Source organism: Sander vitreus, chromosome 18, assembly GCF_031162955.1.
Source record: "Sander vitreus isolate 19-12246 chromosome 18, sanVit1, whole genome shotgun sequence".
Classification (NCBI taxonomy): domain Eukaryota; kingdom Metazoa; phylum Chordata; class Actinopteri; order Perciformes; family Percidae; genus Sander; species Sander vitreus.
The window spans coordinates 18405275-18431138 of NC_135872.1; the positions used below are offsets into that span (position 1 = coordinate 18405275).

A 25864-nucleotide genomic window follows, 5' to 3' on the forward strand; every position below is an offset into this window, starting at 1 on the left:
GCCCAGATGCACATGTTTCTTTTATCCGGGCTTCCCTTCTGTTCCTCTTCACATCGCCCATGACACCTGCCTGACGCAACCGTGCAACTGTCCCCGTGAGCGAGCAACTCGCTCTCTGACATACATCAAAAAGACACACCAGGATAAAGAGCTACTGTCTGGGCAAAAGTAATGAGGAAAATTACACGATTATTGTCTTTAATTAATTTTCCTTTCTGCATCAAGAAGGCCTGCAATGCTGGCCCCTGAGGCCCACTCTAATGTGAATCATATTAGAGCGATTCACATTAGCCTAACGCCAGCAAATTAATCTTTTGCATTACAGCAGGGCTCACACACTGCATTTGGGGATGGAATTTTAATAACCTTATTTATGGGACAATATTGAATTGATCAGCCACATCAAATCCACACCAGAAAAGGTCAGTGAGTATGTAGGTTGTACAGTAAACAGAAGCATGCACACAGCTTAGACAGAATAATTCATAACTTGGTCAATGACTGAGCTAAACCTATTAGCGGATCACTAGGCCTCTCCTCGCACTGACGAGTCTACATTGATTATCATTAATTGTATATTTAAGTTCATAAATTATCCCTAAGTTTTAATAACAATATGGTAATGCAGATGATGCTTAAGTTCATTGTTTGATTGCAGTATGAGGAAAGGAGGGCACGTTGATGCGGAGCAGGGTTTCCCTGCATTATTCAACACAGGGATTCATTATAAATCAGTTGAATCAGAGTTATCATTTAGTATTCTGTATATATCAGTTTGACTTCCTAATGAATGTTATTTCCTCCATCAAGACTTGATATTGAAGCATGTTATGCTACAAAGGTTATTCTCCCACAAGAATGCTTTTGCTTCCATACAAAAACAAGGCCTGTGTTTCCTTCATGCTCCCACGTGCAGCTGCTGAAGGCTGTTGTGTGAAACGTGACATGTTTCTGGGATTGAGTGCTGGCATATCACATGTTAACCCAACATGTGTTGATATAAATGAATAAATGGATGTAACAACAAGGAGCACCGATGTCACACCAGCCGTACAGCAGTGGTGGAAAGTAACTAAGCACATTTATTCAAGTACTGTACTTAAATACAATTTTGAGGTATTTTACTTGAGTATTTCAATTTTATGCTTCTTTATACTTCTACTCCACGACATTTCAGAGGAAAATATTCTACTTTTTAATCCACAAACATGATATAAAATACAATACATTGTAAAATATTAAAGCAGTTGTTCTCAACCATGTTGGTGTGTGACCCCATACAAAAAACAGTGCATAGTTGTCTATGAGTGTCTATAAAGAGTGATTTCTGCTTTAAACTTCTCAGATGCTTTCATTTAAGGCGATGACACACCAAGCCGATAATCGGTCTGTTCGGTGTGTTCCGTGCTGTTGTCCGGCCGAGGGGTCGTCGTCCTTCATTTTGGCCGATTTGACATGTATAATAGGCGGGGCGGGCACTGCCGGCAGTCGGACTCAAATGACCCATCTGATTGGTAGAGTGCTAACCTGGAAACGGGGAGCGGAATGAGCGTGACTAGATGTCTCTCAAATTCTGACGAAAATCTTTTAAACTGACCTTTGTTGATCTGAAATGAAGACAGATTCAGCAACCGCATGGCCTATTTCTCGCTTAAAATGTTTTCAGAAACACGTTTCGATGAATTAATTTTTGGGCGACAATACAGATTAGCGCCGCCTGCTGTTATGGAGACGTATTACGTCTCGTCGCTTTGGTGTGTTCCGAGGCACTTTTTTGACCAACTTGGGGACACTGATCAGTCCAACTGCCTTTTCTGCCGAGGGTCGGCCGTCTGGTCTGTGTGTCTGCAGCTTTAAATTCAGGAAGCAAGCATTAAAAACCAAACAGTTTGGGGCCGAATTAGTTTAGTTTTAGTTTAGTTTATTTCAATCAGTTAATCAATCACATAAATACACAACATCACTTACATAACATAAAAGGTAAAGTGTCACCTTAGTTCATTCAATGTCATCTTAACTCTTTTATAATCAATACTGATCGAAAAGGTGTAGCTACCTAGCTAGGTGAAGCATTTGCTTATTTCACCTATCCTTTTTACATTCTATTTTATTCTTATTTTATTCTTAGGTCCCTCAGGATATTATCAGTTTTATAAAATGTATTATCATTAATTTCTGTATTTTATATACATATTATCACACATATGTGCAGAAGTAAAAAAAATTGAAAAATAAACAAAACAAAATACATTCCCATTCATATACACATTGCCATTCATGCCTCGCTTTTAGATTTGTTAATCATCTTACTTTTTAGTATTTTCTTTAAATCTTTGTAGCGTGTAACACATTTTTACTTCCTCATCTAAAAGATTCCACGTGTACTCCTTTTGCTGATATATATCTTTGTTTTACATTTGTTCTAATTAGTTACATTAATTGATATTTCACACAAAAGCAAAGATTAAATCTAAAGTCCAAAACCTGAAAAACAATGTGTGTATCAGATATAGCTTTATTTTCTCCTACCCCATTATAATCCTCTCCCGATCCCCCAGATTCATTTTATGACCCATAGGAGGGGATACAACCCCTCTGTTAGGAACCACTAGACTAAACTAGCCAACAGTATATAAGGTAGTTAAAAGTAGCTCTACCTTAAACAGCTACAACAGTAAGCTGCTGTTGACACATATTTGCATCAGTAAGTATTAACAACATAAAGCTATAATATATAGTGCAAATTCTCAAATAGAGGCCGGGGCCTTTATTTACCTCAGTGGTAGAGAGCTCCAGGCCTTTAATGTATGTCTAATCCCCTCTGTTCCCTAGTTAATGCCAAACTTCCTCTATGTTCACCTGTTGTCTTAATACATCCAGTACAATGTCCAATTCAATAGCACTAATTCCATCACCACAACAACAGTAATGTAGGGCGTTCCACTTCGCCTTTTTCCCCAAACAATGTTAAGCTACCATCGATGAATCTCAACACTTTAGAATGTTTACATTAAAAGTATTGCAGCCTTCTCTTTCTAGAAATGCTTTTAATGTGAAAAAGAGAACTGTTGAGTTTTGTCGGCGGTAACCTTACATCGATCAGGTGTACAGCAAAGAATAAAGCATTATTTTAGAGCGGCAGAGTAGTGAGTATAACATGAGTGTTGTTCCACTGATGGAAATGCTGTGGTCATTTACATTGTACTGACATGTACCATGTGAGCTACTGTAGGAGGCTACAGGTTTGTTTGTTTTTCCTGGCCTGTGTTAGTGGCCAACCTTTATTTGTTTGTGTTGTTATGTATTTGAATACTGGCTTTTATATGAAAATTTGCAGTAATAATATAGTATATCAGGGGCCATTATTCTGCACTTCACTGAGTAGTTTGAATTAATTAAGATAGTTGTTCCGTAGTTGTATTTAAATAGGATTTGGAATGCAGACTTTTACATGGCCTATTTTCACATTGTAGTGTTGGTACTCTTATGTAAATCAAAGGTCTGAGTACTGAGCCATAAGGGGAAAATATTGTGTTGCTTTCGGGAGTAAAAACGAAGAAGAAAGAAAAACCAAAAACCAAATAAACATCTCACCATATGGAAGGAATGCAGTCACATATACAGAACACACTTCATGTGCACATGCGCAGACTCTACAGTACAATCTACTCCTGCGGGCTTGCCAACAGGAGTTGTGTGTCCTTCTCTTGATGCACTCACCTGAGGCACATGGAAGAAAAATGTAACCCATTCTGACTGAATTTGAAGTTTATTGAAAACCAGTCAAGCAGTATTTCAGAAATGCAGCTGCACGCATACCACACATTCACCTCAGCCTCCCACACACGCTCAAAAACACACATGCATATTTCCCCCGTGCATACCCATGTCTTTGTTCTGTCCTCCCTGTAGATGGCGGTCTATATGGACCATGGGGAAAAGGCCTGCATGCTCCTAAATGTTGTTTTTCTCCACATTACTGTCAAAGTATCCACTGGTGACTTATGATGGATTACGTCTCAGCCAGTGCACAGGGTTTTCCCTCAGTCTGTGACTTACAGCAACTCTGAGCCCTCGCCGCCCTAGCTGCTACACTAACCATGGCGAGCACTGCTCAGGGAATATCACACAGGACCTTTTCGTTCCTTTTCTCCTCATGTTGGCTGGGCAGCTGTTTCACAGGAGATGCACAGGGGGAGATGAGCCATGTGCCCTTGTTTAAGTGTTGTTTTAGTTATATAAGAGATTTTTTTTTTCATTTGCTGCAGACCCAAACCCTGTCTTCATTTGTCTTTTTCTGTCAATGGAAATGCACTTACTGCAATTTGGTCTAGTGCCACTCAGGGAGGCTGTGGAGCTGGGCTGTGATTCACCGCCACACACAAACCTACAATTTTAATGTTATAAGTAGAAATTCAGACCCTTCTTTTGGAGTCAGAGATAAGCCATTGGGTTTGGGTAAAAGCCCAGGCAAGGCTCATTTGAAGGAGGAAGTGATTGCTGTTTCATTTAGCGGAGATGAAAGCTGCTTTCCTCTCCACCTTCTGAACAGCATTAGGTGAAGGAGGCAAACTTTTTGTCCAAACCTCTCTGAATATTTGTTTCCAAAACAAATAGGTTGTTTACTTTTTCTGTCATCCTGTGTGTTATGATTATGATTAGTTATCACATTTCAGCCAGTCATTATCCCATCTAATGATGTGTCAATAATCATTGATTTATTGATTGATTTTATTTGACCACCTAAATATAAAAATATGAAACAGTACATGTGTCATACATTAAAAATACATAAATAGTCAGGGATGACACAATAAAGCCCAAAGACTTATTTCCATTGTGGTCCCTAAATGGGAATATCATAGCAGCTGCTGTGTGAATTCAAGGTTTTTGTGTGATAAGAAAAGTAAGATCCCACTTTAGATTGTGATGGCTTATCATTTTGTATACAGCCTGATGTTTTACTGCCCAACTTTTACCCAGTGCACCTCGCTGGCCTGGAGGACCTGCCCTGCTCTACGCATTGGCTGATGTTAACTCAATTATGTGCAACAGAAAAACAAAAATGAAACACAGCAAAACATTTCTGTAAAACATGCAAGTATTTATTAGATTCCTTAAAAAGATTTGGCTTGGAATACTTTAGCATCTTCCACATTTTTTTAAAGGTCCCATATTGTAAAAGTGAGATTACCATGTCTGTATTGAGAGACTTGCTGTATAAATACTGTGAAAGTTTAAAAAATGCTCAATCCACAGAGAAATGCACACAGACCAGATTCAGAAACGGAGCTGACAGGACTTCCATACAGTTGTGATGTCACAACTATAGTATATATATATATATATATATATATATATATATATATATATATAGGACATGCTGCTTATGTTCATTTCCCGGCTGCAATGACGGAGCACAGGCTCAGAGAGTAAAGATTTAGAAGACCAATCAAACTAAACTGGGATTTTTTTGGGAGGGGACCTTAAAGAGACAGGCGCTAAAACGGAGCGTTTCAGACAGAGGGTGAATACAGGAATATTCAGACAAAAAGTATAAGAAAAATAATGTTTTTTCAACATTAAAGCATGTAAACATGTTCTAGTAGAAACCCAAAATACAAGATAAACCTGAAAATAAGCACAATATGGGACCTTTAAAAACATGCCTGATTAAGGTTGTAGATAGTGCAATTAATAGTGTTATCAAATGATATGCTGTAAATTTTAATAAACTGTTCATTTAATTGCATATCCTATTAAGTTTGGAAGGCTCTGTAATTAGATTATATTACTGCGTGTGAATAATGTAGGAGATTATGTTGCAGATTACAGTTTCAATCAGGTAATCAGTGATCTGTAACATATTACATTATAAAAAGTAACCCAGCTCTGGCTATAGCAACCCACCTCCCCTTTACTCTGTCAGGAAATATGCTAATTTCAGGCAATTAAGCTGCTCTGTGTCATTCTGTCTTTTCTCCTCAGCATTCGCTGTTGTTTTTCAAGCCCCGCCATGGCTTTTGTCAAGCATCTGTATGAGCATGTCAAGAGCAAAGATGCTTAAGATGGGGAAATTATTCATAACCATTTCAGGCACTTACACACATTTGTCTTCGCAAACACACACGTTTCGTTACCATGCACATAATCAAACACACATTTAACGTCAGATAAAATATAGAATTGCGCGTGAGGGAGGGTCTGGGTTGCATCAAAGTCATATTCAGTTCCTCACTTTGTTCTGAGACGCCTGACTAAATTATTAACCACCAGGTTGTCTGTGTGGTGGAAGAGGTAAAGCCTGTCAGATACTCAAATAAGTTATTAATTTTCCATTTTGAAAGCTTGAGATGCACTTCATCATCCTGTTACCAATTTTCCCATGAAGCGTGACTGATTTCGTTCATAACATTGTTCAAGTTTTTCTGCAAAATTGATCTTCCTGCACCCATTGCTGCTCTCCCTACAATTGTTTTCACTCGTCATTCTTCATTTATTACTGAGGTGTATTGACTTTGCGGTGCTGATTGTTTAAAGTTTACTTGCAATATGCTTCAATTTCACCTTTTTCTCCCCTTGCTCACCGCTCCCATTCATGTTCCAATATTAGAGTGTCCTCGAAAATATTTCTCTGCCTTTCTGTGTCGGTGCATGATTTAAATATGAGTTGGTTATCATTCAAAAAAACTTGTATTTTCTTTCTTTTGTTATGTTTTTGGGTCTACAGCGAGCTTTGAGTACATCGCTCAGAGCCATTTTCCTTTTGCTTTCACGCTTTCATAACATGTCCTTATTTAGTTTTAGTTTTTGTATCTCATACCATCAACTATATTCTGAGTCTTTTCTGTCTTCCAGATTTTTTTCTCTGTACACATCTCTGGAGGTCAAAGACAATCTAGTCTGACCGAGGGGGCCTCACCTGAATAGCATCTGTCTTGTATAGACGTCAGCTCACCTTCCTCCCATTCACACCATTTTTTCCCTCTTTATCAAAAGCTTCTCTTTTGTGTTCTTTTATATCCATCCATTCAACCACTGCACTAACATCCTTGACACACTTTTCTGTCCATATCAAATGTTGGCTGAACTCATCTGAGTCCTTCTGTCTCCCATTCAGACCCTCCGACGGTGGAGCCGGTTTACATGGAGATGCGTCAGGGCCTGGGGAGGCCTGTTGTGATGTCCTGCAGGGTTTTGCGAGCCCACCCTTCCCGCGTGCTGCGATTCGAGTGGCTCCTATCAAACCGGCTGCTCCACGCTGGAGCCTTCGATGCCCAAAGAGACGAGACGGAGTACACCATCCGCAGCCTTAATCGAGATGGCTGGGGGGAGTACACCTGTAATGTCATCAATGAGGCCGGAGCAGGCAAATGCACCTTCCAGGTTACAGGTAAGGAGTGTTTGTCGTTAAAGATTTCTCCTTTTCATTTTTTAATACCGTTAGGAATTGACTGTTCTCTAAGGCCTTAGTTACTGTTGCTATGCCTGTTAGCCTTTCCTTTTCTCGCACAGCACATGCTGTTTATAATGATAATAGGAGCTGATTTGTCACTTGGAATTTTTTAAACAATGGGTCCCCGATTTCAGACAAAGGCAGACAAACACAGATTTTCGTTTTTAGTCGGTGACCGTTTATTGTGCCTTGCGTCTGGCCTGCAATCCTGCAGTTTTTTTTTAATTTTTTTATGACTGACCCAACATGCTTCTAAAATGAAATTCCTGTTTTTCATACTGTATGAAAAGCTTCTCCTTCATTTCATGAAATCCCTGCAGCATATGAAGGCAGCAGGACTGATATGGTAATAACTCTGCAGCCAGTGAGAAGTGACACGGCAGAGCGCAGTGTCGTTACCATTCACTGTGTTTCCCTTCAGTAAATAGAGAGCTATAGGACCAGTGATGTGATTGGCTGAGAGAGTATTTCATAATAACAACACCTGCTGATCTTATTCACCTAAACTGAGCCCTTTTACACATCGTGCTGCTGCACATACATGTACAAAAATAAAAGGTGCGCATAGAGACGCCCACACAGTCCATGCACCTACCACCTTGCGCTTGGCATTTATTATTCAAATTTCAAATCATGGTACAACATTTTAAACAATGAAATGCATACTTTTGCACCCTCGTAGAACCGAGCCCCACTGCGTGCAGTAGAACTGTCAATGAGTAGGGTGTCAAGTTAGCAAAGAGCCTTGCACCCAACCCCTTTGCCACGACCCTAATGACAACTGTTGCAAGCTAATTTTATCAGCTGTAGTTAGCTAGCTAATTAAGCTAACATTAACTCCATGAGTTGGTTGAAAACACTGTCTCTGGCCTACTGTTGGTTTCAAGCTGATTACTTGTAAAAATCTACTAATAGACTGAGGATAGATGTCCATACCAGTTAATGATCTATGTAAAAGACGGATGGAAATAAAGAAACATGAAGGGCCCTATTTTAACGATTTAAGCGCACAGTGTGAAGCGCCTGGCGCAGGTGCGTCTAGGGCATGTACAAATCCACTTTTGCTAGTTTAACGGCGGAAAAAAAGGTCAGTGTGCCAGGCGCATGGTTCAAAAGGGTTGTACTTAGTAGCTCGGTGGTGTTTTAAGCCCCCAACGTCTCCTTCCAGGCAGCTCTGCGACTGTTGACTTAATAGCACCTAACCTTAACCCTAACCATAACCATAACCAATGCCTAATCGACTTCAAGGCAGCGCTGCGACCGTTGACTTCAAGGCACCTAACCCTAACCTTAAGCAGGAAGGAGAGATTTTCAGGAGAAGAAACTGATCTGCTCATGCGTGAAGTGAAAGTGCGCGAGCAGATCATATCATAATACTATTTCACATTGTAATATTTTAATTTTTAATCTTTTGCATGTTTGTGTGCTGCTGCGCGTCCCTGAGTTTGTAACAAGCATAGTGTGTGCGCGCTGTGCACGAGCCTAGGCGCATTTTACTAATGTGCTGTTAAAATAACAATGACTGACCCAATGAATTATTGACTTTAGACCAGGTTTTTGTTGGTCAATGGCCCGATCACTTTCTGCTGCCTCAAGATAGCAATACGCCAAGAATGCACCTGAAGATACCTCCCTGTAAGACCAGCACGCCCATGGGCGCACAGATGGGAGCAGGTGGATTTGCTATTTAAACCACGTGGGCGCTGGATGGTAAATTGACAACTGCATCGGTCTTAAACTAGCAGAGACACTTGCGTCGGGCTTTGTGCTGCGTCGGGTGCAAGATAGGGCCTGAAAAATAAAGAGAGAAAGCTTCTAGGATGAGGACTAACCAATGTGTTTAACGCAAGTAACACTGTCTCTGATATTGAGGTTGGCATGGGTTGCTGCCTCAAATCTCATGAAGAGCAGGACAAAGATGCTAAAGTTAGCCTAAGCTCTGATAGTAGGATCCAGCCAGCTTCCATACAGTAGATTCTATTCTATTCTAAACAGTTATTAACACAACCTGTAACCCCACCAGTAGTGTAATATGAAAAATGTTTCCTCCTTGGAAGTAACACTGGGTTACGATATTACTATAGGTTGTAGTAAGCTAGTTAGCTGGATATACTAACATGTGCAGCTCATTTTAGAGCAGACAAATTCTTACTTGCGCTTTTGCTCTTTAAATGCCAAGGATAGCTCTTACTACGGCCCCATGTACCCCACTTGAACAAGTGAAGAAATCAAAGTTTTACAGACCTGGTGTGCCTGGTTACTGTTGCTAAGCCGTGATTACACAGTTGATGTTCAATCGTTTAAAGTAACATATCATACACATACCATATTTCATCATTTCCTTGCGTATGCACTCCAGTTAAGTATTCGCCGTGAACTTTTTTGATAGTTGAGCTCCTCAAACACATAACAGTCCTTGTCACACTGTGTTTTAGTTGCATCGATTTCTCTGCGTGTGATAGATAATTATTTTTTAAAGAAGAGTGAAATAAATAAAAAAAAATAGATCAATATGAATATGACACATCAATCCTGTTGCCTCTTGCTCAGTCTCACATAGTAAACCTGTTCTTTCAGATAATACACACTTACCCCCTTTCTGCTATTTTATTAGATAGCCTTTTTTTTCACCAAAAAGCTGGAAGTGTCTCCTTGTTGGTTGTTATGACAGGACCAAATTAGTTTGGCCGCGTTGAGTGACCGCAGGAACTCTGGCTGAGGTTTCAATCTCCCAGACCTCCCATTAGAGACAGGAGCTGCAGGGTCACAGGAGGAGTATTTGTCACTTTGATCCTCTGCCACTAAGGTTGCTCTCTTCTTTGGTACTATCTATTTCACTCATCTATTGCTGTCTTCTAATCCTACCTTTTGTCCACTTGATTTCCTCTCTTGTTGTTTCTTTCTCTCTTTGTCCATGTTTGCTTTCCCTCATTCTTCATCTTTCTCATTTTAAACGTCTCTCTATCATCTCCAGAGAGAGAAAGATGGGCACCCCCCCTGTGCGTGTCATAAATCAGTCCTCCCTGGTGAAACAGCTAGAGCAGCGAGACAGAAGCAGATAGTCCCCTCCAGCCATTTGTTTTTCTCAACAGGGCTGGGGTTTTGCCTGCTATTGCTCATGTTCTCTATCCCCCTCTTCCTACCTCCACTCCCCTTTCTTTCCTTTCATCCTCCATCCACCCTTCCCTCTCTCTCCCACCATCGCTCCATTCCTCCCGCCCAATGCTCCAGATTCCCACAATCTGGACTCAGTGGTTGCCAAAGGTATGGAGGCTCTTTTAGTAACCCCCTGAGTGCAGGAGCATGGTGCAGAAAATCCACTTTTGTTCCTCCCATCATCCATGAAATCTGGCATGCCCCATTCCCTTAACTCCAGCTCTTATTCGTTAAGATTTTTTTTTCATGTTATGCTGAAATTCAATAGCCACAAATGAGATCAACACTAGTTTGTAGTTTGTCTGATATAAATAATCTACTGGAGAGAATATCAGCTCCTCTCAATGACTTGTAAGCCCACTTCAAGATGAAGCTCATTGAATATTTGTTATGGCCCATGCAGTTAGGTAGGATCTTGGGTTGCCCACTCTACAGAGTGAAGACAGGTATACACCTTAGTGGATATTCCCTTACCGCTCACGGCCTGACTTCCACTTGTGCTGTGCTGATGTGTAATAAACACATTTGTCAGAAGTTTTGAGGCTACTGTGGCTCGATTAAACACACCATTCCAGTCAACATACTATGCAAAACATGCATGTTACCATGCCGACAGCCATGCAAACTCACCAAAGTCAGGCATTTGGCCATACTTTGGCTTATATAAACATTGTCGCCTCAAAAAGTGTATTGTGCCAGGGGAGAGTGTGTGTGCATGTGCATGGATGCCCATGTGCCAAGCCATTGGGACATCTGTGGAAACAGTGAGTCGACCATAATCGCCAAGTTGGCCATTAAATTGCACCAGGGGAGAGACCCCTCAGAGGGATGTAATGTGTACCACTGAGCTTTGGCTCAGGCTCTCTGTCATGGGAAGCCTGACTTTTTAGCAAATGCTGAAATTATGATCTTCTAATGTGTTGGAGTTGGGAGATTAAGAAAAGAACTGTCTTTGCTGCTTTTTTTCTCTGATTTCATTCCAGTCTGATGAAGTCAATATTTTATGTACGAGTCTGCATTTACTGTACATCTTGTCCTCAATCTGCAAATGTGTACTGATGAAGCAGTGATGGGGTGAAACACAGGTCACAGAATACACAGACATGGAATTTAAAGGTGTATTCCATCAATGTGTTATTGCACTTCCTAAACTTGTGGGATTTACAAAAGACAGATAAAAAAGGATTTGTTCAAAATGGAAGCAACAGAGGCTGAGATGTTCTGACTTTTAGCCCAAAGTATGAGCTACACTCTTAAAACTATGGGTCCTACATATCCCATAATGCAAGTCAACAGCATATTTCACTAGACCCCCTCTATCTCTATGTCCATGTATAACACTTCTTTCAAACCTCCAGTTTGTATCGCAGGATTTCTATTAAAGTTTTCAATCCCAAGGTGAGACAACCCTAATGCCATCATCAGAGTTACTTTTAAACTTTAAAAAAGCTCCCTCCAGAACCACATAAATAATTATACAACTGTTTTCACAAGCTGAGTAGGGCTAACCATGACAAGTAAACTGAACTCTATGTGTAAAATCAGTGGAGTGCCCCTTTAAAGCATTGCATTTGTCTAATCAGTGCAAAACTAGAATTTATAATGAAACAACAAATTCTGCGGCGCTAGACCACACTGACTCTCCCTCTTTGTCTTCATTGATCAGTCTCCCAAACAATGCATACTGCAGTTTAGCTGGAAACAGAAATATAAAGGGCATACAATGTTTCTCATTTCTCCCATGTTTAATTCCTCTTTTTGGCAGTCTGACATGAATTAGAAGAGAAGAAGAAGTACATTCTCAGGGACAATGTTCAGAGATCCATTGTCTGCATTTTGCGAGTTTGCTCATGAAATGAATTCCTATTCTACACAATGATGTGCTTGTATGGTCCCAGTTTCCCTTTTTATTGTAGCCATTGTTCTTAATGATGCATAAATCCATTGTGGAACATGGTGCACAGAGTTGGCAATGATATATTGTTTTAAGAGGAAAATGTATTAATTGTAGTATGACACACACACACACACACACACACACACACACACACACTCAGACACACTCTCACTGTCATCTTATTTCCGTTCTGCAGTCTATTTTGATATATTATTATTTGATCCATCATTTGTTTTTTTAGTAATGTTTTTGTCATCTTGATTTATTTGTTGTGTGTTTGTTAGGCTCCTGGAGGTGTGTTTCAAATAGGCCTCTTGGGCCTTTTTGAGCTTCAGTAGTACAATCTGATGTTGTTTAGTGTTTGTGTGGGTTATTTTTGTCTTCATTTTTTTATATCTTCAAGTAAAAGAAAAAAACTAAATTGATCTTACCTTCATACCTGCACATTCCTCTATCTCAGGGGTTATAAAGCATATCCAATGAACATTTGTGCCTTTGTAGTCTGTGCCATGTTCACCTGGGTTACACTTCACCCCTGCAGTAAATGGTGGATGATGTTGAACACTTTCCACAGCTCAAAGAGACATAAAAAAATTGATGGATCCTGACGTTACATGGTCAGAGTAAAATGCCAGCATATCAACAATGTTATCTGTAATCAGACTGAAAGTCTATCAGGCTTGAACGACAGACACAATCTACTCTGCTTTTTTCTGTCTATTTCTTTTTTATCTGCCCTACTTTTGTGATTCTGTTTCTTTTAAACTAATACAATTTCATAAGATTAGTCACTCTAGATACTCACCAAGAAGGATAAAATCAGATGTCACAGTGGGTCAAGACAAATAAAATGTAATGCCAGATAATATGATCAACGATCAGAAATCTTTCTGGCTTTTTTTGTGGATGGAGGCGAGGAGAGAGGAAGTTCAGGAAGAATGAGCTCAATAGGGTGGATGTGACTCATTACAAGTTCAATACTATTTTCCTTTTTTAAAAAAGCCACAGAGAGATTTATTCTCTATTCCAAAAGGACACAACCAGGCAATTACCACCGAGTGCTATGTCTCTAATGTCTTTCCCCTATAGTCAATTAGCTGTTCATGCGGTGGTGTTGGGTTTGTCTCGGCCAGCTGTGCATCCATATGTAAGCGTCATTTCTGCCACATCACACATCAGTCCAGCACCATAAAGCAGCATATGGCACTGTTTTCTTTCATAAGAAGAAGGCATGTTCATAAACCCGTAAGAATGAAAAAGAAATCTGCAAACAAGGTCAACTTCTTGCCTGAAGGGTTGTACTGAGCTGTTATCAATCATTGCATTGGTTCTGCTGTTACAAACAGGATTTTTTTTAAATCAATTAAGCCTTTTGTGCTTTTATGTTTGATTTCTCGCACCAGGGGTTATCAGTTTCAAGCGGTGTAAGTGGGTTAGGTAATGTGCTTCACTACACATAAAGTATTATTAGGAGTGAGAGCCATCATTACATTAGATTGTATATTTGAGTAAAATACATCGATTCACTTGTGAGTTTGTGACAATGTCTCTGCTTTTGCTGTAATTGTGCTCTAAGAAATGTACTTTTAAAAGATTTTTCTCAAGGACAACCAGTTGCTGAAATAGATTAGTACAAAACACTTTATCTAAAGGAATTAAGTATAGCACAATCACAATAATACAATCTTAGTCATGTGTTCCTAAAGCAGAGTCTTTGTTGTTTGGAATCTTTAAAGACATATGAAAATGACAATGATATGAGTCACTTTAATTAACCTTACGTGCCTTTGCTCTACTGGAAAATACAACCTCTTCTTTTCTTTATCAGCCTTATTATAGAGTATAATCAGCATGAACAAAACTGACAGTATCGGACAGGCTGGCTTATGTAACATTTACTGTACAGTGTGCTGTAAACACAGCTGCAACTTCAGAGAAACACTGCTAAGCGAAGTGCAGACAGTAATTATCTTTGCATTTTTATGTTGCAATTTTTAGTAAATTTGTATTATAGCATCAGTTCTAAAACAGAAAGGTTTGCCCTGCATTAAATGATTTCATCTGGCTGATGAATGATTGTTCCTTTCCCTCAGATTACAATATTGTATTTTAAATAGCTTTACCTATGCAAAAGCTAAGTGATCTGCAGTAGGCTGCCCAAAGCATCATTAACGTAATTTAATTTCTGAAAATGGAGAATAAAATGGCCTCAGTGTTGATTTTGGCTTATTATCATGGATGATTATGAGTATTGATCAAACCAGTCAGAGCCCAAAAGTAACTGCTAATTTTGTTTTTTTTCCTCCAACAAAGGCCCCTCACTGCTTTTGATTTGTTTGCATTTTAATGATTATATCTGAAGAGCATGCTTTTAGAACTTAACTTGAGTACAGTGCAATCAGATAAATTATGAACTGTGCCAGTGTGTTATGGATTATGTGTTCTTCTGTCTGCGTAACTATCCAACAGTGTTTGCATTATATTGTTTCCCTTGTCGTGATATAAGACATACGTTAGCGCACATAGTGCCTACGTTTGGCATTTCCCATCAGTTACAGCTAATGTTGCATGATTATACAGCTGAGTGCACACTCAGTCAGATTCCCCTAGCACTGATTGTCTTCTTCTAACGTTATATGAATTATCCTTAAAGGATAAGGCTGGCGTTACTCTTTGTGTCAACATATCCCATGGAAAGAGACTTTGATACACTGCCTGTGGCACTCAGCCTCAAGCTTATTCGTTCCTGTTAAAGACACAGATCACTTAAATTCTCAAAGTAAACTCCTTTTTTTGTAAATGTAAAAATTGTGCAATTGTGGGAATATCTTCAGCTGAGGATTAATACACCTTTGGTGCATTAGTGAGTATTTATGGCGTCACGGTTGTGTATGTGGGATCGACTCCAAACGACCTACAGTGCCATTGTTCATTTTGATAAACATTGTATCGGTCGTTGGAGTTGTTGGTTTTGCTCTTTTCATGGGATTTGTTGACATTAAGAAAAATCTAGAATATCACCAGCATTAAGGCCTGGTATCACCAGAAGGTGACTCAGAAAGCTCTAGCAAGCTTGATAACTAGCTTGCTAACTTAGTTAGCTCAGTCACTAACAGAATGGTCTTGCATTGCCAGACCTATTTCCACAACGCTGGAGTACGGTCTGGTTACACTATTCTGGCTTGTTTGTATTTCTTAAAACCAATGAACTAAAACTAGAGAGCAGAGATAGAGGAAGGGGAGGCGTGCATGTCAGGCTTTATTCCAGCACTGTACATCCGGTGAGCCAGACTACTAACATAGCAATACCTTTGCTCAGGACACATTTGTACCATGAATGCCTGTCTCATAACTGTCTGCAAACCATGACTTTCTTGTGGAGCAGTTTATACTCTAATAGAGAAGGTAAAATAAACATGGATCCTGCAATACAATAAGCCACAAGATATGCTTCCACCATTTTGTAATCTCCAGCTCTCACTTCCCTCAGATATCAGCATTGTCAAGACGGTTTGATATTGGTCAACAAATTTGCATGTCAGAGTTAACAAAGTTGAACTCTACATAAATTATGTGTGGGGATTTACTTCGCCCCCACAAAAAAAATCGACTTATTGTGGCGATTCAATTGGAATTAATTGATTTCCCTTTAAAATGTCACATTTTAAAATTCTGGTTTGATAAGGCCTATCCTTGTTTCTTGTCATTTAAATAATGTCTCCATAAAACATCTTTTTACAATATTCAAATCCAGTTTAGAGTTAAGAGCAACTAGCCTACTGAATTCCTGTAATCAGGGAATTGAAACCAAACAGATAACCCTTAAACAAACTCCTGAGTCATCAGTATTTCCTCCCCTGAGTGTCATACGTAGAATCAAATCAAAGGAAACAAAGGGGTTCAAGAATCTGTTTAAGAGCCCACAGGTAGAGAGCCTTGAGACAACTAAAACTGTTAAGGAAAAATAATTCTATTATAATTCATCAATGACATAAACTAACTTGACAGGTTTATGCAATTGCCTGACATACATCAACCACTTTCTGCCTCTCCACACGGGTACATCAAATCCCAGTCCTGCTTTTGTTTGAGCTAACAATGGCTGCTCCAGTGTCTTCTCCATCATCTGATTACAAATCATCTGCCTTGGGTATTGTCATCCTTCAATAACCCAGTCCAAATAACAGAGGGGCAAACACAACAACGTGTCATTGAGGTGAATTACTATTCTTTGCCTGGAAGGTCATGTTGTAAGCTTGTTCCTGGATCTTGATTAAAATACAATGTTCTCCCAGCTTCTACTTCAGCTGTCAGAAATCAGTTTGCAGGCTGTGACTGGAAAGCTGAAAATCGTGAAAGACGTATTCAGTCCATGCCACGATCCCTGTCTAGAAATAAATCCTCGCGGATTCCAGAAAAGCAAACTGTGTTATTGAAGGAAAAGCTTTGTAAGGATCTCTGTGGTAGTCTGGATCCATCTGTATGAAATCATTTATAGCGAGGAGGTAATTTGAGTGTAAAGCATCGTGCATTGTTTTTTAATCAGGGCAGCAGTTTTCAGATTACATTATGTGTTTACATAATTGCAAAAAGGTTCTCGACTGTTGTAGACAGAAGTGGCTGAAGAAACGCTTGAAATTCCATGCTTTTTGGTCTAAATGGTCTAAAATTGTCTGTTTTGTTTATCTTATTTGTGCACTTGTCAATGGGAAAAACTGGGTAGCCGTGGCTTCTTCATATTCCTTTTTGAACTAGTCTAGGTTGAGTTTTTTTTCGTATTCATTTTTTTCGTTTTGTTATTCTTTTATTCATTTTATTTATTTTTAAATTGTTCGAAATAAATGAAGATAAAGATTCACGAGACATACTACAATCTGGTACACGCTTTGATTCAATGCCATAAGCACTCTATGTCATGTAACATAAGATTAAACTGTAATGATCCTTCAGGGAAAATTGGGTCATAGCAGCAACAAGGAATACCATATAGAGTGAATACAAATAGAACAAAGAACATAGTGAAGATGAGAAATACTGTACATCTTTGTCATGCTAATTCAGCGTTCTTTTTGGCTTTAAAGAAGTGTCACTATGTTAACCAATAAAACATTTACAAGTTTACATTTACACTCCAAGCTGCACAGTGCAGCAGGGCAAAGCTGGCCTATAATGCATACAGATGCAAGAAAAGAATTGAGATCTCATAACTTAGCAACTTTCAATGGTTGCAGTTAGAATTCACATCTATTTCACTAATGCCCTAATTACACTAACCTTTCAAACCTTTTCAAAATAAGTACTGTTTGTTATTTGTCTTAACCAAATAAATTCATACCAACTTACTGTAAAAATCATGCAAATGCTTAACATGTAAGCCCTTTTTTCAAATCTGCCATTCCTTTCACTCTACAAATGTGTCAGTATTGGTGTGTTCATTAGGCAAAAATATCCACAAAGGAGTGCTCAGTGCTGTCGGTACTGCAAGACATTGGCACTGCTGTCATGGGGCTGTGAGTCTTCATAACAGCATCTGAGCACTTGTGTTTGTTTTGGTTATTGTTTTCAGTCATTGTCAAGGCTTAGTTTGTTTTGCATCTTTCTATCATGCAATGTCTGACAGTTTGACATCAATTGGATTTGAACATGGTCAAAATAATCCAAAATAGATTGCTCATAGTATACTTTCAGTTAAGTTTTTAAGCAGTGATAAAGGGACACTGCAACGACTCAGACCAGACAGGACCACTCTTGCCTGTGACGACTTAAACACTTCAGTATCATCATTACCATGGATGGTGGCGTTTGTTACGTTGTTCCGTCTTCTGAGACATTTGATGTCCAGGACATGCTTTCTACATTTTATAATTAGTTTGCATGTGCATGTAGACACACAATCTAGTCACAATCTGTAGAGGTACCTTGTCCTCTGCTGCTAAAGTACTATTGCTGGAATAGCCGTTTAATACAGTCCAGGGTATTTAGTAGGTACGCGTGACATGCAGGTGCCCTTAAATTCCACTACATATGGTTTCTAGACAGCTGAGTTCCAGATCGCATACTTTTTCTTTTTACTTTTAGTATGTACAGCAGCTCCCCTTACAAAGTATATGCTGTTGCATGCAGTATAAAGTTGGGGCATGCTACTTCTTCATAACATTGCGCCTTGAACTTTGACCCTCCTGCTCATATACGGTGTGCAAAGGATTGTGGTTCAAAATAGCCAGAAAAGCATGCTGGCTTGCATACTGCAAAATCCGACCGGATGCAGTAGGACATCTTGGTACTTTTGGCATACTGCATTTTACATACTATGTATTGGGCCATTGTTAAAATAATTATTTATCAAGAGATGGACAGAAACACTGAAAATGTCATAAAGTTAGTTTTTACTTGCAAGTAGAGTCAATTTGCAGCGCTTAAAGCAAAGCACAGAAAATATGACTAACGAGAAGCCCTCTACATCAGCTTATTTATGAGTGAAATACAGTCATAATACAGAGTCGATGTAGTCTCCTTTATCTGGTCAGGGAGTGCATGTTCAGTACCACTAGGCTCCAGACAAAGATAGTCAATGGCTCCATGGTATCTTGTTAGAGTGCCATCAGTATAATATGGCATTCCATGCAAACAGTTTTAATATTAAGACAGCAAAATGTAAAATCACAATCTTTCTAACAGCCATACTAAATACTTTTCTAGCATACTAAATACTATGGGTATCGGAACACGTTTTCTTTTTTTTCTTTTCTTTTTTTTTAATCTTAAGTGAGCTTTAAAGCATTACGTATTGTTATCAATCTGTTTTCTCTCCAGGCAAGGCCTACCCTGTGGAGTTCTACTATGATACCTACAGCCCTCTGTGGCAGAACAGGCCCAGAGTATATGGCTTCAAGCTCCAGTGGACCCAGATGAACCCCAACGCTGTGGACCGCATTGTCGCCTACAGATTAGGCATCAGACAGGTAGGATAAGTTGTCTATCTGAGCACTAACCCTCATGCCTGCTGATTTGTTGTGTGCATCATTGAAATGCTGGGTGCAGTGAAAAGTGTTATTTAGTCCCACAAAAAAATCTGTTCTCAGGGGTTTGGGCTTTTGTTACAGCCAGACAGAAGTTTTTAAAGCCAGAAATGTTGGCTCCTTGTACTATAATCGCTAAGTCATTGGTATTGGTCGGTCTCATTTTGACCCTTCTTAGATGAATTAGAGTCGTTTTGTGCCATGGGGCCGTAAACACCTTTCTTATTCCCAATTGAGCATGTAATAGAAGTGTTTGCACAGCTTGCATATATTTAATTTGACAGTGCCAATCTTACGCCTCGATTCATTGATTGTCTTATTTTGCAGTTTTTAAGAATGTGAATTAGCCTCTGTGGACCGGGCAGAATGACTAAGAACCTGTCAGGGTCGGTTGTTTGAACGAGTTCTGTGGTTTCCATGAATTGCTTCTGTTTTTGCTCTCCATCAGAAGCACAGTCAGAGAAGTGGAAGGGAACCCCGCAGAGAGAAAGAGCAAGCATAGCTTCTGTTTTCCCAGCTTCTCAAGTAAACTCCTCAGATGACAGGCTGGTAGCATTGATGGATTGCATGGTTACATTTTCTCTCTTTGGCAATCAATGTGTACCTTTCTCTCTCTCTTTCTCTCTCTCTCTCTCTCTCTCTATATATATATATATATATATATATATATATATATATATATATATATATATATATATATATATATATATTAGGGCTGTCAAAATAACGCGTTAATTTTGATTAATTAGAAAAAGATACATTTAGAATTTTTTTGAAGAAAATTAGAAAAAATAACGCGTTAAAAAAGAATAACGCAGATTAATCCATTCCATATTGACGTTTGCATACAGACGAAAATCTGGTGCCACTGATATGTCTGTGCTTCTCTCTGATGCTCTGAAACAGACGTTACAGGAAACACAAACCCCGCTGCATGTGACGCTAGTTAACACTATACTCGACAGCAGCTAACGTTAGCCTACCGCTAGCTAGTTAACACTATACTCGACAGCAGCTAACGTTAGCCTACCACTAGCTAGTAGCTGGATTAAACACGGTTAAAATGCTGACAGCTAACGCTAAACGGTGTAAAGTTTGACTGTGTTTTACTGTAGAGGATTCAACACCGGTATGTAACAATCTGCAGCTGCCGTCGGAAAAACAACACAGACGGTGCGTTCATTGAAACTGGTAAACTACAGCCTCGTGGTGCATTTGAAGTTTTTGTAAATGTCCTTTTCCTATCTGGTGGTTGTTTTTGTCGTTCAACAGTAATTTACTAGTGAAATAAGTTATTGTTATTGTTATACATTATTATTAAATCATTTAATTTTGACCATATGGCCTTAGCAATAAAAAAGCCGTTCTTTAATGTTAAACTGTTGTTTAGTACCCTTTTTTTTTCGTTTCTTTATTTACTTTCTTAAAAAGTCGGTTCAGGCACCGTTAATTATGTATGCGATTAATTTCGATTAATTAATCACAGAGTATGTAATTAATTAGATGACATTTTTAATCTATTGACAGCCCTAATATATATATTTAATTTGACAGTGCCAATATATGTCTCACCATGACAGTATGGAACACTTTGTCTTTATAGTTGTTGTTTTTTTAATTACCACAGCAGCAGGTGTGGCACCACCTTCAGTTACATACAATTTTAAATGGTAAACTAGCTCCATGAACACCGCAGATTTTTTGGTTACATTGCATTATAGCACTAAGCCGCTATTCAGAAGCCTGTTTAAAAAAGCATACATCAAAGAAATGTAGCACATGCTGCAATGCTAAATCCATCTCAGTTCTGCTCAGAATTAGCGAGCATACCCTGACAGTTGGGTTTGCAATGAATAATATAGTTTCATGTTTGTTTCACACTACACCCTCAAGGAATTGAAGCTTGAAAACATATTCTAAACCAGTTATGTTTGTGTAGCGCAATGATTTTTCTGTCAACTATCTCAGTTGGTCTGTTTGGTAACAAATGATGTTGTGCATTGCGAAGCTCACGTCTGCGCTTGCCAGGCATTTGTTTGAAAACTTGCCAAGAATATACATTTGCTTTTCCTATTTACATCTGGTCCTGCGCAGTTTTGTTTTTAATGTCTGTATCTGTAAGAGAGCAGATATCATTTCAACCTTTTCTGCATTTGTTTATTAAAAAGAGAACATCATTACGCCAGTCCAATCAGTGTTTGAGCATATTAATTGCTTTCCACCTTCTTACCTTGATATCTCAGGAGGGTACATTTTGTGACCATATTTCCTTCCTTCGAGGCATAACAACCAATCTGCCATTGTCTTAGATGAAAGAGATTATTTGCCGTAAGGAACATCCACTGACTTTTTCATGGGACTATACAGTATACTCTCTGATGGATTGAGTCTCTGCTTTGTGTATTGATTTAGACGAATAATGAGATTTTTTTTAAATGCCTTTTGGTGAGGAGGAGTTGGAGACGGAAAGAGGCAAAAAAATCAAGGCAGTGAGGAAATGAGAGAGATGAAGAAAGAAATGAGTAGGAGGAGAGGCTTTCTATATAAATAAATAAATACAGAGATACCCCGCACTGACTGTGAAAGAGTGGTGCAGTAAAAAAGCTTCGGCACGTGGACTACACCACTTCGATCTATTTATAGATCCAGCAGCAGCTCCCCTGCCATTCTCTGAGAATTATTTTCTCCTTTGAATTAATACTTGGAGCCAGTAGACCTTATGCCTCTGTAATGGATTGCTTTGTGTTATCGTCCAGTGCTCTCATGAGAGACAGTCTGGCTGGAGGGGAGATGGGAAGGAAGCTCTAGCTGAAAGGCATTTCACTGTCGAGAATCACAAAACACAAATCACCGCACCTGTCAAGGATGCAATGGTAAGGTGTGACATCTGGCCTTGTTTTGATAATGGAGCCGGCTACTTCAAAGCCTCCTCTGCCGTCCAGATGCTTGATTGGCTTAATGGAGCCCCTATAAGATAACTTGTTTGACCTACATCTTGCCAACTTGGAACTGCTTCTTCCGTCTCTTCCTTTTCCTCCTCCTCCTTCTCTTTCGTCTTTTTCAATTGATCTGTCAAGTCAGGGCGTGCAGGCAGATCAATAGGAGCCATACGTTTTACATGCAGGCAATCTACAGTAGATCAACCCTCATCTAGCTATACACCGTCACTTTGATTCTTCCTGTGTTTCTTTTGGCTCCTGCTGTCGCTTTGATCAATCCAGCTGTTTTTTAAAGTTACCTTAAAAATCCCTGTGAACTGCTGCCGCAATCAAATCAACTGAAATCAATATGGCACTCTGCCTCTGTGGGGAGAATTTGCAGAATAAAAAGGTAATGGGATGTATATAGAAACCTTAGTTGAGCGCAGAACCGGGGATTCAGTGAACATTAATGGGAATCAAAACAAAGATGCAAAATCCATAATCAAATAATTGTGTATATATTATTATATTGTGTATGATTTAAAACGTCTAAAAAGTTAAATGTTTTCTCAATCAACATCTCAAGTTTGATTTTTTTTTTTTTATGATCAATTTTTTATTATTTTTATATTTTGAACATACAACATACAGAACAAACAAATACAATCGAACAAGAACCAAAACCCTTTCCCACCCCCCACCCTCTGCGGTCTCGAGGAAAACAAAACAAAACCAATAAACATGAAAACAAAAAAAACAAAAATCACACCTTGCCTAGTCGCTCTCTTCTAATTCTTGTGGTGTTGAGGTCATTAGGACTGATACTTGTGCTGCTGCGTTTTTCCATAGGTCTATAGTCGATGACTTGGCTTTGTTAATCCTTGCTGTAGAGAACTCCAGCATAATTATGTCTAGGAAGTACGCCAACCACTGTTTTATACAAAGCGAGTGGGGGGGGAGCCAGCGTTGAGCCATCATTTTCTTGGTTGCAGTTGAGCCGGCTAGCCAAATGTTCCTCTGTCTCCCAAGCAGATGTAACTTAGAGTCATCATTAAGTAACAAAACAATCAGGTCAGTAGGAATTTGACATCCTATCACATCAGATATTATTGATGTTGTTTTATTCCAAAACTCATGCACCTGTTCACACTCCCAGACCGTGTGTAGGAAGGTCTCAAGTTTGATTTGATTTGCAAATTTAAATATAATTCCTTTTTGGTATAGAAAAAATTTAACTTCTTGCTTCCATTTGTTGTTTGGAGTTTGAGTCAGTGTTTAAGGCCTCCATCTGCCTGGAGCTTTGGGACACACACACAGACACACCAGTCTCCTATTATACATTCTTTTCCCAATTAAATGTGTTTAAATCTGACACAGACCTCCAAATCTGATATACAGCTACCTATATATATATTAATACTTTTATTTATGCTCGCAGCCTTACACAACCACCTAAACAAAGCAAAAGCAAGCAATGTGATGTGGGAAGTTGGGAACAATAATAAATTAAACAGAGTGCTCCCATTACAATCTGACATCATATCCATTTGAAATGAAATATTTATGGAATGTTGTGGTCATTTTCATGTCACCTTTTGTTTTTGTCCTTACCACTCCTTTAGAGCCTATATTATGCTCATTTTCAGGTTCATACTTGTATTTTATGTTTCAAATAGAAACATTTTTCAATGCCTTAATATAAATTTAAAAAAAATACTCAGACTGTCTATCTGAATATACCTGTATTCACCCTTTGTCAAAAACATCCTGTTTTAGCGCCTTTCCTTTAAGTCCCCCTTCTGAAAAAGCCCAATTCGCTCTGATTGGTCAGCGTTTCCAGGTCTTCCGCATCTGCGCTCTCGGAAGCTCTTGACCTGCTACAAAAAAGACATGGAAATCTTATTTTCTACAATATGGGATCTGCAAAACACATTATTCAGGAGAGGTGCTTTAAATTTTCTACACACCGGTTTCCTTGTGCAAAACAGCTTGTGGGCACAGATTAATAGATCAGTATATGTAGTTTAAATGCACACATATGTATTAGCACCACTGCTAATGTGATTACATGATGTAATGTGTCATGTGTACAAATACCTTCTGAATCTTTCAACTGCCTATCACTGACACAGCAAAAAAGGCCCTTCTCTTCTGCAAAATAGAAAACGGGATGATGTGGAATTTTGAATGCACCTGTGTGTCTTTAGTTGGCAACAGAAGATGCACTTTTTAGTCACCATTTGTATAAAAAGGTCATTTTCACTCTTATAGTTCAATGATCCATCCTCTTTTAGAGTGTTCAAACACAGACAGATGTACAGGCCAACACTGTAATTTATGGCAATTAGCTGCCATTCCTTTTGTACTAAAATTTTCAAAAGATTGTTATGGATAAGTGCTCCATCTGCAATTACCAGTGGCAGACAAAACATTATATTTACCTACTAACTAATTGTGGATCATCCAGACTCTAAGTAATTACTTAATTGGTATTGTTCTCTCTCTCTCTCACACACACACACACACACACACACACACACACACACACACACACACACACACAGGTTTGTGGCAATATCTTTGTGGGGACCCGTCATTGACATAATGCATTCCCTAGCCCCTTACCCTAACCTTAACCATCACAACTAAATGCCTAACCTTAACCCTTACCCTCACCCTAACCATAACCTAATTCTAACCGTAATCCTACAACCAAGTCTTAAGCCTCAAACAGCCCTTTAAACTTGTGGGGTCCAGCATTTTGGCCCCACAAAGCTGTCGGGACCCCACAAGTATACTGGACTCCCGGTTTTTGGACCCCACGAATATAGTTAAACAAGCCCACCCACACACACACACACACACACACACACACACACACACACACACACTGACTCTGCTCAAATGCTATCATGCTTTCATTTACTCTATCTCTCTCTGCTGGTAACACACTTTGTCTTTTCCTTTGACTGAGAAGGGCATGTAAAGTCACTACTTGTGATGCAGAAGCTGTAATTTGTAATTAATTTGTGCAGCTCTTCCCCTTAAACTGATTCTGAAGGATAAAATGTACCCCACTTCTCTTATCTTTGCCCGCAGCAAATCCCGCAAAAAAACCTTGTTTCTCTGAATTTCTGAAGGGCTATATTGTATCACAAGACATGAAAAGTGCAAAAAAAACATTGTCTTAGTCACCTGAAGACAGGTTCGCTCGTGTGCTTTGCATTGTGCAAAAACGAGATATAAAATCCCTGTCAGTTCAAGGTCCCTGTATAAAAGTATAACAAAACATTGTAGAACATGATTAAAAGCAAACTTTAAAAGGATGAGGCAATCATGTACAGAGCACAAAGGTGTTATTACTGAACTCGCAAAACGCCTGTATATTGCAGACTGAGGCATATCTTTAATGGGA

The 25864-nt window shown here is 39.1% G+C and overlaps 1 protein-coding gene across 1 annotated transcript in view; it reads left to right on the plus strand.

The window, feature by feature from the left end:
• LOC144533769 (MAM domain-containing glycosylphosphatidylinositol anchor protein 2) overlaps positions 1 to 25864 on the plus strand; it is a 187025-nt gene that overhangs the window by 131141 nt on the left and 30020 nt on the right. The window contains exons 10-11 of the mRNA XM_078275320.1: positions 7121 to 7393; positions 19323 to 19471. Of these exons, the coding sequence (XP_078131446.1) occupies positions 7121 to 7393; positions 19323 to 19471 (422 nt within the window). The remainder of the gene's footprint in view (positions 1 to 7120; positions 7394 to 19322; positions 19472 to 25864) is intronic.